General features: G+C 37.5%; 1 protein-coding gene across 1 annotated transcript in view; it reads right to left on the reverse strand.

Annotated features, from left to right (window-relative positions):
* Window positions 1-10,982: 10,982 nt before the first annotated feature.
* Window positions 10,983-19,601, reverse strand: part of LOC132362761 (ELKS/Rab6-interacting/CAST family member 1-like) — a 130,702-nt gene continuing 122,083 nt past the window's right edge. The window contains 2 exon segments of the mRNA XM_059917736.1: window positions 10,983-12,377; window positions 13,167-13,300. Of these exon segments, the coding sequence (XP_059773719.1) occupies window positions 12,304-12,377; window positions 13,167-13,300 (208 nt within the window). The 3' untranslated portion in view covers window positions 10,983-12,303.

Below are 19,601 nucleotides of genomic sequence, written 5' to 3' on the forward strand. Positions count from 1 at the left end.
ATTTTATGGCATGAATTTGACCCAGTGCACTGAACTATCCCTTTAGAAGCTGTATGCAACCTGTCACTGGGTTTTAGCACAGAGGTAGAACTCAGATTAGTGTTCATATTTAAACAAATCTACTTGACCAGAAGCTTTTTGTCTCACCATTTATTTTATTACACAAGTAACTTCTGTCTTTGCATCTATGATGTAAATATTTTTAATTTCCTAAATTATCTGAAAAATTATTTAGACCTTCCATTTCAGTAGGCATTGGAATTGCTGTGTGATGACTATTTCATTATTTTATTTCCAAATGTTAAATTAGGCTTCAAGCTTTGGCCAAGAGTAGACAGAAAAGGGTTTAAAAAGAAAGGAAGAGTGGGAGAGACTTCTGATGCGATGGAGACTTAATCAAGATTTGATTTTGAATCAATAATTTATAATAAAGGTTTGATTTTGAATCAATAATTTATGTCATTGCAAAATAACTCCCTGGTAAAATTCCATTCTTTGGTCATCATTAAGTACAGAAATTAACAATCAGAATATGCAGTGCTCTTCTTCATTTTCTAAAAACAAACCTATATCTAGATGAGAGGAGAATTCATTTCATAACTCAGGCTCTGGGCTTACGACTCCAAGTCCTGTCTTCTTTCAACCATGCCTGCTAAGTTTCTGTCTAACCTCTTGAGCATGAGGTAATGGCTTCAGCTTTCATCCTCTTCCTCAGTATATAGCTTGGTGACTAAGAGTAAAGGATCTAAAACTTGAGAACTTGGGTTCAAATCTTGACTCTAAAATTTACTTGTTGAGTACTCTTGAGCGTGTTATCTGTTTTTGCCTCAGTTTTCTCATCTATAAAATACAGATAACATTACTCCTCTCAGGGAGTTGCTATGAGGGTTAAAAGAGAAAATTCATACAATGCAAGAATTTATCAGTTCTTGGAACACAATAAATACCGAAAAAAAATGTTAGCCATTATCAAGGGCCCCTCATTTTATGGATAATATAGATTAGTTTATATAGGTCTAATATTTACATATACATAAACATTTTGTACCTATATGTGTGTATACGTTCTTCTTAGAAATTGAGCAGTCAACATTCACATCTAAATATGTGCTCTGTGAAATGCAGATCTCCTGTGTACAGACACAGTGCTATAGTCATCTATTGCTACATAATAAAGAAGTCCAAAGTTAGTGGTGAAATAAAAATTTTAATATGTGCCCAGATTCTGTGGGTCAGCAATTCAAACAACACACAGAGGAGATGGCTTGTCTCTACTCCATGACTGATGTCTGAAACCTCAGCTCATGAGGATTCAAATGGCTGGGGCTGGAATCATCTAGATAATTTTAATTCACACGTCTGGCCCTTGAGATGGGATGACTTGAAGACTGGGCCCAACAAGGACTGTTGACTGGAGTGCCTATAGATGGCTGCCCATGTGGCTTGGACTTCTCATAACGTGGTAGTTAAGATTCAAGATAGAGTATCCCAAGAATGAGTGTCCAGGGTTCAAGCATTCCACGAGAATCATGCAAAATCATGCATGACCTTTTATGACCTAGTCTTAGATGTTACATAGCATCACTTTCATTATATACTATTGCAGGCGTTGGAGATCTTTTTCCATAAAGTGTCAGACAGTCAATATTTTAGGCTTTACAAGCCATACAGTCTCTTTTGCAACTACTTAGCTCTGCTGCTGTGATGTGAAAACAGACACAAACAATACATATACTAAGGAACATGGCTGTGTTCCAATAAAACTTCATTTATAAAAGCCGGTAGAGGCCTAGATTTGGCCCACCAGCCATAATTTACTGACCCCTGCTCTATTGTTTGAAGGCATGGAAAGCCTGTCCAAATTCAAGGGAAAAATGCCCACATCTGGATGCGAAGAACGGCAACGAATCTGAGACCCTGTATTAAAACCACTACATATGGGATATTTATAAGAGGATCTGTCTGCATACCTTGATTCTCCCATGTATGTTGGATATGAGGTATTGGGACATCCTTACATCTCTGTAAGCCTGGGTCAAGGTCAAAGTTGGAATCTGAACTTAATGACCTTGATTTCTGGAATAATTGGTAACTCTAATTATGATTTCCTTACACTCCTTACCCCAATAAATATACCACAAAAGATAGATTTCAAGTAAACAATTGCTTTATGGCAGATTTTTATTGTCTCCATTGACTGAATTATTCCATTTTGGTTGGAAAGCATGGGTTTTGTTTCTTTCCTAAAGAGGTCTGCAACTTTTCAGATGTGGCATTTCATTCTACTGAGAGGATGATGTAGGTTTTTATAAACGGAAAAAGCAGGGCAGGCTGAGTTCACTCAGATCATACTAATGCTTACAGGAATAACCGAAACTGGAACACAGGCTTCCAGGTTTTCCTGTCCTGTGCTCTTTGCGGTAGGTGCCATTGTCTGCTGGGCCTGGCAGTAATAATTTTTGACCTTTACCTCTCTACGCTATTGTGAAGCGGTTTTGGGTTTTGTTAGCTTTCTTATGAGTTTGTACTAAATTGTGTCCATAAAATAGGCTGAATTCCTCAGGGAAGGTTGATAGCTGTTACTGTGTTATCACTTAAAATGTTGTGTTGGTTACCTTTTGTTCTTTTCTTTTCTCCAGCTGTCTCCTGAACTTAAAAGTTATATTATCCTAAATGAAAGATGTGCATCTGGTGGAAAACACTAATTTAAGGGATGAAAATTCCTGATGATTGCTTCAGTCAATCCTTAATACACACTGAGCTTCATTAGTAAATAGACAACTCTCAGACCTTTCCCTTGGAAGAGGTCGCATAATCAGGCTTTGTGTTGATTTTGCATTCTGTTCGTTAGAGACAGAACAAATTAGAATAATTGGCTGGTACAGGGAAAGCACAAAGAACTTTCTTCTATTTTTGTGATGCATCCCGTAATAAGGGTTGAAAATGAGACTAGAGGTAAGAACGTGAAACTCAGAAGAGCAAAGGAGAGAGGATATTGTTTCTTTGAAAATATTCTTTCAGTGTTGGCCCAGAAGAAATAGGAAGCTGAGGAAATTTTTTTTTTGTAAATGATGATTTTTGTGTTAATGATGTGAATTCCACAATTAGTAAGAATCAGGAAGCAAGCATCCTTTTCCACCAAGGACTTGGGAGCAAATGAAACCATAAATACTCCCCCGCTCTTGGAAACCCTTTTGGAGCAGTAATCAGAGAAGGGTAAAGGCAAAGCCTCAGGGCAAAGGTGTTCAGAGCAAAGGGATAGGAGGAGAACAAAAGGAAAGTGGATATTTTTAGAGCTGTCATTTTGAAATTTACCTGCTTCTGATTCAGTGCTGCTTTGCTACCGTGTTGGTCCAGTGGAAATCCTCAAAGCAGGAGCAGCCGTATTTTAAAATAATAAGGTTAGAGCAAGTGACTTTAATCCAGGTCTCTTTAGCTCAAGAGCACAGAGGAGAGCGTGAGGAAAGGGTGAGGCCACAAGGAATTGTTCACTGGGTAAATTTTCCCCAAACCTCCCTAACTGGGAGAAATTGACCACCGGATTATGTGCCTTGAAGGAAAGCAAAAATGTTGAAAGCAAAGAGTGTGGAGCTTGTTTAGAAAGCAAGCTCTATCATTTGGTCACCTGCTGATAATAGCATTGGCTGAGACCTGACCATTTACAATGAAGGCACTTCTGTAGGTAATAAGTTCCAGGAGGGCCAGAACTGAGTATGTCTGTTTCAGCATTTAGCATGGTTTAGCATCTTAGAGCCCGGTACATTATTGGCATATAGTAGACTTAAAAATGAGTATTTGTGGATTGTCTGAATGAGTGGATGTGTGTGTGATTCATATCCTATTTGCAGGTCCTATGCCCTACAGTGGGTTTTCAGTGTCAGATTGTGAAAGTATTTATGCCGGGGATTGGCATTGTTCCCTATCTAATCGATAAAGATTACACATCAAAGGACGTTACACTGACAGCCCAAAAGCCTCATAGGAATTACTTAACAAAAAAATAAAATTGGATTCTGTGTAATTTCTAATTTATAAGCTGGCCAGAACACTGGTATTTCAGCCAGTCCTCTGGTAGTTCCAATGATGTCCCCATGATCACCCAGGCATAATCAGAATGGCTTTAGGATTTGGGAGCCAAAATGTTCCTCAGTATTTACTGCTTTGCTAGTCCATTTAAGAAAATGGACTATTGAAAAAACAGCTTCAGACACAATATGGCATTTTATGATTTAGCACGAAATCTGAGAAATATAGAGGTAATCTGAAGCCTGCAATGGTAAAGTTCCCTCTGCTATTGAAGTTATTGTCTTTAAACAATGATTCTACATCAGTAATGCTATATATATATATATTCAGGTTTATTTCCTCTTCTCTCTAAGCAAGTAATTGGTTGGTTGGTATGAGAGATGGTGTGGCTTCCAAAGGTGAAAAGTATTATTTTGTTGTAATTTCCGGCTACCTAAGGATGGGAGAGGCCCAGGACACTGCAGTCAGTATATTATGTGGAGCAGGTTATATTGTGGTTTATTTATGAACTTTTACATGTTTATTTTCTATGCAAGTTTGTGTGCTCCTTTCTGAGTTTTGGTAGATAAGTGTTTTGTAACTTTGGAATACTTGGAGTTTTATATATATATATATATATATATATATATATATATATATATATATATATATATATATATAACTTTCATATATATATATTTTAACGTAGTAGTTAAAGCCGTGGAGAGAGTACTAGTCTACGTAGGTTCAAATTCTGGCTTTACCCTATGACTTCCCTGTGGCTTCCTCTGCTCACCTATTAAAAAGGAGTATAAGACGACTGCTGTGGTGAGTTATATACTAAGTGCTATTTAAGCATTTGCTATAATGATTATGTATACTCGAAGGCAAGGAACTTGCCCCTTGATCGTCTCTGTATTCCTAGTGCTTAAGAATTCCTAGTGCTTTTCTAGTGCATTGTCTTAGGATAGAGATAGCTCAGTATAGTTCTTCTCACTATAAAGTACTGTTACGTTGAAAGTGTTTGCTTGTGTACTAATAATCTATGAGATATCTGCTGAGGACAAGGAAAGGAATAGTTTTAAAACTGCAATGGATAACAAAAGATTGTATGATGTAATGCCTTTATTATGTAATGATAAAACTAACAAATGATCATGGTAGAAAATTTGAAAAATTCCTAGACAAAATAGAGATCAACAAAATTTGCAGTAACTTTCAGAGTGTAGAGTTGTCCATGAATATTAGTGCTTTCACATTTTCCAGGACTTCAAGTAGACTCTGCTTCTTAAGAGTCTATTCATGAGATTTTATTTTAATGATGTTTTCATCATGGGGGGACACACACACACAAATCTGTTAAAAAAAAAAAAAAGAAAGAAACACATGTAAATCACTGATGTTTCAGATAGCCACATGAAATAAGGTGAGAAAGGTCAACAAGCTGAAAGAATGTGGAGTAGCATCTCCTTAATCGCTTACATAATTCTGATAATTACCTCTTTGTGGATAAAGTAATTAATGGGGAATCTAATTCAAGAAAAACGTATGAACTTCAAGCCTTCTTGAAGCCAAGTATTTCTTTCCACAAAAGGTTACTTTCCACGGCCATGCTTCCTTATCACCCGACAGGGAAAGAGTGTTGTATGGCAAAGGATCGTCCCGAAGGAGGGTGCTTCCCACGCTGATTGTCATCAGTGACTTCGGAATTACTGTTGCTGTATTACCAAAATCTTAAACTAGGATATTTTTGACAAATGCGGTTCTTAGTTAATTTTTAGAGCTACACACTGTCAGATGGCTCTGAAATAACAATTGTCTGGCTATTCTTCAGGGTGATCGCAATACGGTAATGACCTTGACGTATCACTGAAAAGCAGGAAGGTGTGAGCCTTCCTTTGGTTCCAGAGTGAAATGCGAGCTGGAGTTGGAGTTGGAAAAGAGGCCGACAACCAAGTGATAGAGAAGGAAATGTGAGGTCATTAGTGAAAAAGCAGGTTTAAGTTAAGGTGAAAAGGCATGAGGAAATGGTCAACCGTTACAGTATTACAAAGATCATCACGAAGCGTATCCATGAATGTGGTTTGTATTGCAATCTGCTGAAAAAGAGACAAATATCCTGGCCTGGCCTTCATGGAGATTATATTTTATTGATTCTGATGATAGATTATTGTTGAAGAGGGCCTCCTATAATGCTGTTCAGAATGCATGTAAAGGCAGCAAGATAATTTTTTTTTCTTTATGTATGTGTTTCTCATTCCTACTCACTTCTTAGGGGAAGAGAAAATCACAAAAAACCAAAAATGTCAAATCTCAGCTATTCATTTGCAAAATAATTATTTTCCCAAATTCCAAGGGAGGCAGTAGGTTAACCGTTAAGATTTGTAAGGCTCAAAAAGCTAGATTTTTACAAAGTGTAGCCAAATTTTATTCCATAGGTAATAGCTTTGGAAAGAATATGTGATGATGCAAAGTTGGAAAAAGCTGGGTTTTCTTCCGTAAATGACTTCACTGTGTCGGGAGAAGAGGCAGAGAAGAAATCAAAGTAAGTAAACATGGGGTGAGTTTTTCTGATAGGGGACTCTAGTGCTTTAAAATAGACTACATAATCCTAGGGATAATCTGAGGGTAGAACAGACCAATGCCTTATTTCCAATCTGGTACCCTGGAAGAAAACAGTGTATTTCCTTTGAGGTCTTGAGAGGTTTTTCTTCTGCTTTGTTTTGTTTGGGGTTCATTTTGTAGTCAGCCTTACTAAGGTATCATTTGCATACAACAAAATGCAGACATTTTTAGCTAACGGTTCAGTGACTTTTAATTAATGTATACATTTGTATAACTACCACCCCCATAAAGATAGATAACAATTCTAAAACCCGAGAAAGTTTCCTCCTAGGCTTTTGCAAAAGTATCCCCATCTCCCACCCCAAGGCAACCACTGATTTGTTTTTTATTTTTCGAGATGAATTTTGCCCAGTTTAGAATTTCATGTCAGTTGAATACTACAGTAGGTGCCCTTTTGATCTGGCTTCACTTGCTCAGCATATGGTTCTTGAGATTCATTCATGTTGGGATGTTTTAAACCAGGACTTTAGCCTGGGTGGCTGATTTTGTCTGAAGGTACCTACAGGTACATCTGGGTCTCTGGCATTGTCACTGTCTGTTCTTGGCTCAGTATTTTCAACTTTACTAAGAAGCACAAGGTTGAAGTAAGGAAGATCATTGTCAGTATACTGGAGGTGAAGTGGGTTCCGTTATGTAATATTCTCAGCATAAATTGACCTGCTTGGAATCATTGTGTTGATAATCGACAAGGATACTCTTCCTCCAAAAACCTTGATACTATAAAACTTCTAAAGGACGCTGTCCTAGGACTCTTTTAGTTTTAATTTTTTGGGAAACATTTCTGGAAAATTCCAATGCTCACAACCTGAAAGAAGCAATTATTCACCTGAAGGCTAACTCTGCTCAAGTTGAGTTGTCCGACCTTTACATGCTGATAGAACCCAAATAGCCTTGCAAAACAATGCTCTCTTATTGGATATAAGCACATAGACTATTTAAGATGGACGTGTATATGCAGTAAAGTAAAAAAAAACAAAGACTCTTTGAGTTTCCCTTGCAGGTTTTTAAAATTTTTTCATTTAAGTTTCTATAGCATATGCTAATAGTTGAGGGCAACCTCAGGTTAGTTTTAGGTCCACTCTTTACATCAATGTTGAAGTACTCCATACCCACCTTTTTTCTACCTTCCTTCTCTTCTTCCATCTTTCCTTTCTAACTTCTTATAATCCATTATACTTAATCCTGCATTTGTTGAGGTGGCAATTAGTGTAGGAAAATTGAAAGCAGTGTGAAATTTTGCTGTTCAGAATGCATGTTGACCAAATTCTATATTGAGAAAAGGTCTGAATTTACCCACAGGAACCCTTTCTCAGCGTCTTTGAATACAGGCCATAGAAACTGGGCTATAATATCCTGACAGGTATGTCGAATTCATAGCAATAGCCCTCAAAGAGCTTACCTAGCGTACGTAGATGCGTATGAATGCATTTAATGATTGCTTTATTGGCAGCAGTGCCAACATACACAGTCTATTTTGTTTTATATCATTATCATTACCTGCTGTTGACCACTGTATACATTGCTAATGGTGTGGTTCCTATGGCTTGTGAATTTCACGGCCAAATAATATGTAATTTATTGCACACTTTAGTGTAGAAGATGGAGACTCCATAAATTTTCGTGTGCTCTTTGCCCCTTTGGAATGTATTACACTGAGATCAGGCAAAGTAATAAATTTACTTCAAATGTGTGTGATAGCTAAACATCAGTTAGGACTGATGGGCAATATTTCTTCTTCCAGCAACATAACAGTTTTTAAAGACTAAGCCATTGAACGTGGAGTTACTGAACATGGGACTCAGTTCACTGGGATCCCTTCTCAGAAAAATAAAGGAAAACTTGAATTGGATATGTGTGGCTTATTCAAGTAGTAACTGATCAGCTACATCTTGGTGAACTTAATTTGTCACAATCGTTTGGTATTTTATTAACTCTCTTCCCCTTCTTCCCCGGACTCTCATGAGAATGGATTATGAGTATCTTAAAACATACTAAGTCGTCTTCCATCCCTGTTACTCTAACTACAAAAGCACACTTTCCTTATCCAACGTAACTTACTGTCTTTTAGAGTAGCTGTGGTTTTAATTCTCTACAGAATTCAAACCAGCAAGAGAAACATTTTCAAGGAGCCACCACATTGTAGAGCTTTAGAAAGAAGACTTTAGAATTAAGGGCAAATATATCATTTTATGGCTAAAGCACCTGAGGCGTAAAGTAGGAAGGTAACCATCGAGGTCAGGGAAAGGGGTTGAAGATGAGGTTTCAGGCTGAGAAAGAGTCTACAGGGACTCAATCTGAGCAGTTCAAAAACTGAAAGGAGACCACGAATGTTCTGGGAAGGCTGGCATCTGGCCTCAAGTGTGGGATTTCAGACAGGGAGTGGGCCCGGGGGGAACTGAGCTTCTGCAGTAGGCAGAGAAGTCCACCTCATCTCCAGAAAGTGCCACTGACATCAGGGAGTTGAGGGGAAAGAGCAATGAATTCCAGTCCACCTGAGAAAGCAGGCCAATCTGATTAACTCTGAATTTAGGCTTATTTCAGATACTTCTTGAGAAAGAACTTGGACAAGCGCAAGTCCCGAGCAGCCTCTTTAAATCCATGCCCGGTATTTTCTGGTGGAGCTGCTTAAACCCTCCAAGTGACTCCAGTGTTTTAATTTCTCTCTCTATTTAATTCCGACAGTTCTATGATTGATTATTTAATGGGCAAATAAGTAGGGTCACAAGAGAGTGTGAATGTATTTTACAGGATGAGGATGGGCGGAGTGGAGCAGTCTGGAATAGGACACCAATAAAAAGGGATCTGGGTAAATAAGAACGTCTATTAGAAAGGGAGAGGAATTCGCAAGGAAATTAGTGCCTGACACCAGGACATGGACATATGGTGAAGTTTGCGTGAGAGAAAGCAAGTATTAGAATTTGTCTTGCGAGCAACTATAAACACTTCCTGGAACAATCTAGGGTAGAAGGAAAAGGAAAGGAAGGTGGAAACAAAGGAGAAAGACAGCTAATGATGCTGGAGTCTCTCGCTGGGATTTGTGGTATCGCTTTTTGAAACTAAGTACAGAAAGTCAGAACTTGACTGATTGTTTCTTGAGCACGGTTTGTTTTCATTTTTGTTTTTTTCTTGCTGTCTCATCAGTTATTCCAGCCAGTGCTATGTCATTTTCAGTTTCAGTAAGCATGCCTGTCTTGTTTCCATTCGCATTATTCATGCAAATGTTGATTGAACTGATGACCCCGAGTTATCAAGGAAATATTAGATACACCAGTGGATACATTTCTTAATTTTAGAAAAAAATTACCGAGTGAAGGTTAAAATAACTCCTCTTAAATTTGTCATTTTAAAAAAACTTCTCCTAACATACAATACCTCATTGCCTAATAATGCCAGATAAATGAAGAGTTCCTATGTATTCATGAATGCAGGCGAGTCTGTCTATTTTTTGGCAGGTATGACCGTTACCGAGGGTAACGGCCTAGTTTGCTGGCCGTGTCCTGTCTCCTAGAAAGTGGTAGTTTCTGTTGTCTTTCAGTTGGTCCATTGGATATCAGAGGTGAATTTATAAAACTATACTTCCCTTTACACTTACTTTGTTTTGTTTTGTTTTACTTGAAGTATAGTTGATTGACAATGTTGTGTTTCAGGTGTACAGCCAAGTGATTCAGATATATGTATTTCTTTTTCAGATCCTTTTCCATTACAGGTTATTACAAGGTATTGAATATAGTTGCCTGCGCTATACAGTAGGACCTCGTAGTTTTATCTATTTTATATATAGTATACACTTACTCTGTGTGATCCAGGCTGGTCAGACCACATGATTCCTTTCACTTCTGATATAATTTTTCAGGTCCAACCTCAAATCTTTGATAAGAAGTTATTTTAAAATAAGTTTATTAGCATGTGTGTGCTCTAAATCCAACAGTAGTTATTAGAGATATGGTTTTGCACTAGGTATTCCTCTCTTTTTTGTTCTTGGCCAACCAATTGAAAATTAGCTTTTATTTTCTGGTTGGTTTGCTAGATGTTTATGACTATAATAAAAGTCTTAAATTTTGTCTCGTATCTTAAAACACAATCTGAATTAGCAATGGATATTGTGCTCTACATAGGGGCTGTGATATAAGTATAGTTTCCAACTTCAAAAACATAGAACCTAGAAGGGAACACACACAGACACATACGCAGCAATTATGGCAACTGCATTTGTTTACGAAGTGAAATAGTACTGAGATGGATAAAGTGCTAGCAAGCCTTGAACAGCCAAATCAGCTTCAAAAATAGATGTGCAGTTCTTTAAGAATATTTTTAACATTTTTCCAGCTACATGTAGAATATAACTTAGCATAAAAACGGTATGGGTTTTATTTTAAGTAATTCAGCATTTTGACATCCTCATAATGAAATTAAATCCAGGAGGAGGTTTCTCTCCATGATCTCTTGAAATGGTCCTTGATCATCCCCAATATTTCCCATCATCACAAAGGTGGTACCAAGGGCAGGAAACTCCAACATTATTAAAGTTTCATAAAGCAAAGTCAATTTTAAGAATAGAATGACCCCAAACTGATAAAGGTCTTGACAGATAATTTCAAGGGAAGCATAAATTATTTTCTGTTTGTCAGAGGGCAAAAATATTTAGGCTGAGTTAATGAATGGTAGAGTTTTTGAGTGGAGAGTGTCCTTAAAATATTATGTAGATCTGTACTGTCAACAGATGCTAGCCACGTGGCATTATTTATATTTAAACAAATTTAAAAATAAGATTAAAAATTCAGTTCCTCAGTTGCATTTGCCATATTTCAAAGATGTTTATTAGCTCCATGGAGCTATTGAGTACTGCATTGCACGGTACAGATATAGAATATTTTCATTATCACTGAAAATTCTATTGGGCAATACTAAAATTATACCCAGATATTCACAGAGAAGGCAACCAAGTCTCAAGGAAATAATATAACTTCCCCAAGGTCACACAGCTATGTTTTGAAAGAAAAACAAAATGACACAAAGGAAATAGTAACAGAGGCATTAAAGAAACCCAGTAAGTTTCTGGAGCAGTCAAAGTAGGGTTTAAAAGTGCATACTTAACTGTTAGCAGGGTTGAAGCTCTTGATGGCTGGTAAGATCTACCTGCCTGAATTTGGACATGAGCATTTTATGCAATGAATGAAAAGCAAAAAATCATTTCAGCGAATGGCTGCCAGCTCCATAGTTTTAGCCACTGCTGTGCTTCCAGATTATGCTTATCACTTTCATGTACAGGGCACCACTGTGAAATGTGATGGTTTATCTGACCCCAGAGAAATCAAGAAATCTTGTGGGGGTTATGGCTGTATTTGAAAAGGTTGATTTTTCAATGCATCATGCAGACTGGCCCTATTTTAAAAGGGATTCCTGCCATCAAATAATCAAAATGGAAACTCTCTTCTCACCTTTGCAAAAGTCAAAGATACTCCCTGCATTTTTATTATTTCGTTGAAATCCAAATATTATTTTTCCATTCTCTAACTTGTTTTCCTCACAGTGTGATCAACTATTGCCAAGGAAGGAAGGGTTAGATGTATCAATCAAAGTTTGCTAAAGGCCCCCTAGGTAACTGAACCCTCAGGAGAAACAATCGTCATGTCTTCTGTTTCCGTTGTTTCAATATCTTCGTAAAGAGTCATTTCAATATGTTTGGTTCTGTAGCAGAGGTTCTGTGAAGTGCTTCTGTTCCTCAGAGGTCCAGAAAGCCTGCGAGTCTGTGGGTAAAGGTGGGTAAGGAGAGAGAGGGAAGGAGGCTAGAGAGAGGGAAGGAGGCTAGAGAGAGGCTCAGTGCTGAGATAAGGACAGTGTTCTAAAGCCTCCTGGGAGTGAGGCTGGGGTGCACAAACACCCACGACTAATCCAGACAGAAACTGAATAATCAAGGGGACGAGCACTGTGAAGTCATGTGGTCACCTCTCCCTCTAGAAATACACATTGCCCTCAGTAAGCCTCCTCCCGCCCCAGAAGAGCATTAGGAAGGTCTGGAGAGGGGGAGTATTGGCAGAAATGGAAAAAGCAGGTTGAAGGAATTAGCCTGGAGCAGAGAGACCAAGAAACGCAAGCCAGCAGATGGAAGGCAGACTTTTCATGGAAGTCTCCAAGCCCAAGTCAAGTTCTGGGACCACCAAGAACAAGTCAAAGAGTGCTCATTTAACCCCTCTGGGCCCCCACGCGCGTGGAGGAAGACTGGACAGAGAGGGAGAAGGGGCCATTGAAGGTACAGTATTTACTATGGGATTTAACTCCTGAAAGGCCTCCCAGTAGCTTCAGATCTGCTCAAGAATCCTTCATGTCCTGCTGGTTCGCAGTGAGTGGCTCACAGCTTCAAGGCCTCCTCTGCCAGATGGAGAACTATTTCAAGCATCCTGCCTCTATTTTGTACTGTAGCAATGCAGACAGGAAACCTGACCCCATTTTCAGGTTCTAAAGAGCAATTCTAAGTACCTGAAAGACTGAGGAACATGGTGGCTTTTATTTAAGATGTGGAGAGAGCGAGCACATACCTGGACTTGGGCCTGCAGCAGCACCAAGGGTTCCCTTTATTTTCTCTCCCGTCTCTGTTTCTCCTTTTCCCTCCGCTGGATTAGCCACGGGGACTCCAAGTTCTTCATTCTGCGGTCCTGGTACCAAGATTCTCCTGGGAATTATAAAGTTATTCACCTTCTACATCGAGCACTTCTTATTTTTTCCCCAGCAACGTAAGTCAACCTTAAGAGGAGTCAGGGTGCTAGCTCTTAAAATATACTTTAGTCATCCCTTTGTACATTAAATGCTCTTTCTTGGAGACTGCTCCTGACATGGTGTTCACCGTGCTCTCAGCTGGCCCCCTGAAGTTCTGCCCTGCCTTCCCCACCAGGTACAGTTCAGGAGCTGCCTACCTCAGGGTGATAGGTTATCTTTTACATTTAGAGAATATAATTTGAATACATAAACTTCTCTGTGACCACAGCTTTATTTGCGACCCACAGGTTTTGTTATGGCATATTTTCATTATCATTCAATTAATAAAATTCTAATTCCCATTGCAACTTTATCTTTGACCTACATAATGATCAGAAGTATGTTTTTAATATCCAACTCTTTGGTAAAATATTGGTTATATATTTTTTAATTTCTTGCTTATTCGGAGTCTTGTTTTATAACCAGCATATAGTCAGTTTTATAAATGTGCCATGTGCACCTAAAAATTTCTGCGTAATATATATATTCCATCATTGTTGGTGCAGGGTTTTATGTAAATTTAGGCCAGAGTTTTTAATGATGGTATTCAGATCTTCTATCATCTGCTGATTTGTTGTTGTGGTTCTATGTTACTGATCTAGGTAATTTAGATTTTTCTATTTCGACTTAGTTTTTTGGAATTTCCCTTCATATACTGCATTGAAGTTTATTTTTTTTTTTTATTTTTATTTTTATTTTTTTTAATGTCTGAAACATTTATATTAACATATTTCCATACATATTTCCATACAAGTACAAATATAAGATTTTTAGTAATTTCATGTAATGTCTGAAACATTTATATTAACATATTTCCATACATATTTCCATACAAATACAAATATGATTTTTACAAATTTCATGTAATGTCTGAAACATTTATATTAACATATTTCCATACATATTTCCATACAAATACAAATATAAGATTTTTAGAAATTTCATGTAATGTCTGAAACATTTATATTAACATATTTCCATACAAATAACCCAATGAAAGTTTAGTATTAGTTGTTTTGTTTGTTTTTTTATACTGCAGGTTCTTATTAGGCATCAGTTTTATACACATCAGTGTATACATGTCAATCCCAATCGCCCAATTCAGCACACCACCATCCCCACCCCACCGCAGTTTTCCCCCCTTGGTGTCCATATGTCCATTCTCTACATCTGTGTCTCAACTTCTGCCCTGCAAACTGGCTCATCTGTACCATTTTTCTAGGTTCCGCATACATGCATTAATATACGATATTTGTTTTTCTCTTTCTGACTTACTTCACTCTGTATGACAGTCTCTAGATCCATCCACGTCTCAACAAATGACTCAATTTCGTTCCTTTTTATGGCTGAGTAATATTCCATTGTATATATGTACCACATCTTCTTTATCCATTCGTCTGTTGATGGGCATTTAGGTTGCTTCCATGACCTGGCTATTGTAAATAGTGCTGCAATGAACATTCGGGTGCATGTGTCTTTTTGAATTACGGTTTTCTCTGGGTATATGCCCAGTAGTGGGATTGCTGGGTCATATGGTAATTCTATTTTTAGTTTTTTAAGGAACCTCCATATTGTTCTCCATAGTGGCTGTATCAATTTACATTCCCACCAACAGTGCAAGAGGGTTCCCTTTTCACCACACCCTCTCCAGCATTTGTTTGTAGATTTTCTGATGATGCCCATTCTAACAGGAGTGAGGTGATACCTCATTGTAGTTTTGATTTGCATTTCTCTGCATTGAAGTTTAGATATATAATATATTCCTTGTAAAGTAACAGTGGGTTTTATTATCCTGCCTTATCGCCAGTGATAATTTTGGCTTTCAAATCTGTGTTAACATTAAAACATCTTCAATTGTATTTATTGTTGTTATGACATAATTTTTGAATCCTTTACAGTCTGACTCTTGTCTCTTGTAAGTGGCATAGAATTAGGTTTTTTGTTTGTTCCAATAATCCTTGTCCTTTGAGTATTTACAGTTAATGTATTTTCTTATAGACCGTTTACTCCTTGTTTACTATTTGTCCCACCTTGTTATGTTCCTTTTGCTCTTTCTTCCTTTTAGATTTCTTCAAATTCCATTTTCCCTTGTATTAGCTTATTTTTACATAAGTAGCAGTTACACATGTACCATGACTTATTAGCTTTTTTACTGCTTCTCAAGCAATGCTGAGATCTTAAATTTCTTTGACTACTTTTTTCCTCTTCCATTTGTTTTTAATGCATTCTAATTTTTGATATATTTTATTATTACTCTTTTGTGCAGTTAGATTTTATTTAGGTTTATCCACTTATTTATCCTTTCTGTTATACATAATTCTTTATAAAGTCCTTATTTTCATCTGTGATAACCTTCCTTCTGCCTGCGGGTCTCCATTTATAATTTAATTCAGTCGGTTCTGATGAGAACGTATTTTCTAAATTTTGTTTGTCTGCAAATTTCCTTATTTCATCTTTCCTTCCAAACAACATTTTCTCTGCGTCTAGAATTCCCAATGGGCAGCTCTTTTCTTTAGCACTTAAAAATGTTATTCCATTATTTTCTAGTATCCAATCAGTTTCGTTGAGAAGTAAGCTGTAATCTTAATCCTGCTGTTCCTTTGAAAGGAATCTCTCTCTTTTTCCTGGGGCTGCTTTTAAGATGTCATGTTTTTCTTTGTTATTCATGAATTGTACTGTGGTGATCTTAGGTGTGGTTTTCTTTGTATTTATTCTTGTTGCATTTTTTTTAGTGCTTATTGAATGTATGGCTCCATATATTCTTTTTAGTTTTAGAGAACTCTCAGCTGTTATTTCTGAACTATTGTTTTCATCCCAATCTCTCTCTCCTTTTTTCTTTGGACTCCAGTTTACACATATGATAAAAATGTTTCCTGTGGCCCATATGTCTCAAATGCGCTTTTGTGTACTTTTTATTCTTTTCGTTTCCCATGCTTTACTCTTAATATTTTTACTACTCTATCTTCCAGTTCACTTACCTCTCTTTACCTGTGTCTAATCCACTACCGAGTTTTAAATTTCGTATAATTTTTATTTCTATCAGTTCAACTTCAATCAGTTTCTACTTTCTGGTTGTCAAGTTAAATTCTCCACCTTGTCATCTATTTTCTTGAACTTGATAACATTTACCAAAATATGTATGAACTTTTAATGTTTAGGTCATCTATGATTGTGATTCTGTTTTGTTTTTTATTCATTTAATTCTCCTTTTCTTGGTAGTCTTGGTGGTTCTTCAGTGAATGAATACCAGACTTGGGATATGACAAGTTGTAGAGAATCTGAATGACATTACAGTTGCCCTTTGAACAACCTGGGTTTGAACTGCACAGATCCACTTATACATGGATTTTTTTTCCCATAAGTAATACAGTACTACATGATCTGTGGTTGGTTGAATCCTCAGATTCAGAACCACAGATAAGAAGGGCCGACCATAAAGTTATATGTGGATTTTTGACTGCACAGGGAGTCAGCGTCTCTAACCCCTACATTGTTCAAGGGGTCAACTGTATTTTCTTGAGGAGAGAATTTCCTATTCTTAGGTAGGGAGCAGAGGGGACCATCACCTCAGTCACTGGACCAACTTCATACTCATTTTCCTTCTTTATCAGGTTCAATGTAGACGTTGCATCAACCTTCCTAACACACAGACACACACACCCACACACACACACACACATATGTAGAGACTTCCAATGTCCTAGTTCATATCATTAGTTTTCCATTGGGCCAGAAATCTTTCATAGGTTCTGAACCCCCGTTTTGTCTCTTCAGCATTATGAGCCAACTAAGTCTTTGCTTTGACTTCAGTTAGCTTTTGTTTGACTTCTTAGCATCTTGCCTTGTCTACCTATTTATACATGGAAAATACTGCAAGGGAACACTGTTGCTGAATCCAGCTCAGTTCTCTGAATCTTTACTCTCTCTGTGATTTTGGTCCTTAAAATTCTAGCTGCCTTGTTATTTCTCAATTCCAACTCTGGTTTCCTTAGTCCTATGACATTGTCCTAAGATCTACTGGCTTTTCTACCTCTTAGGAGTCACATTTGGTTTCTCAGACTTTTGCTCTTCATCGGTAGTTTCTAAATGACTGGGCTAGAAAAGCACGTGCAGAATATTGTTCTCACTTCAGTGAGTTTCTTTCTCTATTTTACTCTTCTGGGTCATGGCTACCTCAGTAGCTTTCTAACGCTCACAGTCAAATGTTGCTTATGATTTATCTGGCCTTTCTAGTATGTTTTCCTAAGGTAAACTGATATAGTTGGAAACAGAAGTTCGTACCCACCATTTAAAAAATTCTGTTTTGTCTTTCTATGAATTCTCTCCTTGTCCCATCTTCTGTCACTTTTTCCCACCAAAAATTCCCATTCTCACAGATAGATTATTTTAAGATTAAAAATTATTATTAAGGGCTTCCCTGGTGGCGCAGTGGTTGAGAATCTGCCTGCCAACGCAGGGGACACGGGTTCGAGCCCTGGTCTGGGAAGATCCCACATGCCACGGAGCAACTAGGCCCGTGAGCCACAACTACTGAGCCTGCGCGTCTGGAGCCTGTGCTCCGCAACAAGAGAGGCCGCGACAGTGAGAGGCCCGCGCACCGCGATGAAGAGTGGTCCCCACTTGCCGCAACTAGAGAAAACCCTCGCACAGAAACGAAGACCCAACACAGCCCAAAATAAATAAATAAATAAATAAAAATTAAAAAAAAAATTATTATTAAGCTAATATGTTAATTTTGAAAGGAATTAATTTTGCTTTGAACAAGAACACAGATTGGTGAATGGAATATGGAAGATGCCTTAAGACCTTTTTCATCTCTAAGAGTAGTATCCAACCATCGGTACCATAATAAGTTTGTCAACTGTGGAAGAAAGCAGTCTTTATAACATCAACATTATTCAATAATCTCAAAAACTGCTTCACTTTCCTGCTCATCCCACCAATTTCCAAATGTTCAATGGGAGCAGAGAATCATGGGATGGGACATGGAGAAATGGCCTGTCATAGTAACTATAATCATTGGAAGAATGAAATTATAAATAAAGACGGTTTTCTATGAATATATTTGAAATGTTTGTTCCTAAAGAACTTGTAGAATAAGACTCAGAAGTTTACACAGAAACACCTCTTGATAAGTATGAAACTCAGTAAAATTTATCTCCTAATAGTTTTTTCTTTTGTGTTATGTGATTGTCAGAGTGACACAAAACTATTTTTATCTGGACTTCACAGATCTTCTTATTTTTACTATGGGACCAGTGACCCTACATGTTTGAAAAGTGGCAAAATAGTTAAAATTGGAACATTTCCCCCAGATCCAGGGCATATGACTTACATTTCTGTAGAAGGCAATATTATATTTCTGTCTAGTTCTGGGGTAAACATTTTCATACCTGCCAATCCAATTTGACTAATGTATTGTTTTTACAGTGCATTAGTGGAAATTAAATGGTAAATTCAGTCAAACAGCCATTTCATACATCAGAAAGGAAAATCAGTCAACACAACTGTCTGACCGAAATGAATGAAGAAAACAATTCAAGGCAAACAACTGTCCCAGGAGACCTGTATAAATACAGTAGTGGTGTCATGTGCAGAATTAATCTTTCCTCACCCTTAACTGGAGAACACTCTGCCAGCCAATTCAGTCACTCAAATGATACTGAATTATAATATTCCAGTTTCATTTACTCTCAGTTACTGGTGACTGCCCTACCTTCTCCTCCTTCATCTGTCCATCAGTGGAGAATGTCAGAGCAGGAGAATAGTAATATTGGCATATTGTAATGTACTGTCTTGAATTCCGCAGCTTCAAAATTCTTAGGCTAACTCAATGATCTTAAAAGAGTCTGGTGCAGAAAGGATATGTGAATTAAATGGCAGACCACCGGCTGACCCTTCCAGCACTAACATCCCTTATTCCTGGTTCTAATATATCACAGAATACTCAAGAGGAAGTTTTTGAGTGGTCAGCAGAAATATGGCTCCAAAGCAGGCACATGGAAAAGAAATGTTGTCATCTGTGATCCACTTTAAAGTTGACTTGTCTTTTACTCATAAACCAGATTCAGTGTGAATTCTCTTCTGCTGAATGTTAGAGAATCTGTTGGAGGAGTGTGGCCAATTCTTTTGAATTTTTTTACTCTCTAACATTTTTTTTAGACATCTTTATTGGAGTATAATTGCTTTACAATGGTGACTTGGTTTCTGCTTTATAA

The sequence above is a fragment of the Balaenoptera ricei genome, chromosome 3 (assembly GCF_028023285.1).
Source record: "Balaenoptera ricei isolate mBalRic1 chromosome 3, mBalRic1.hap2, whole genome shotgun sequence".
Lineage (NCBI taxonomy): Eukaryota > Metazoa > Chordata > Mammalia > Artiodactyla > Balaenopteridae > Balaenoptera > Balaenoptera ricei.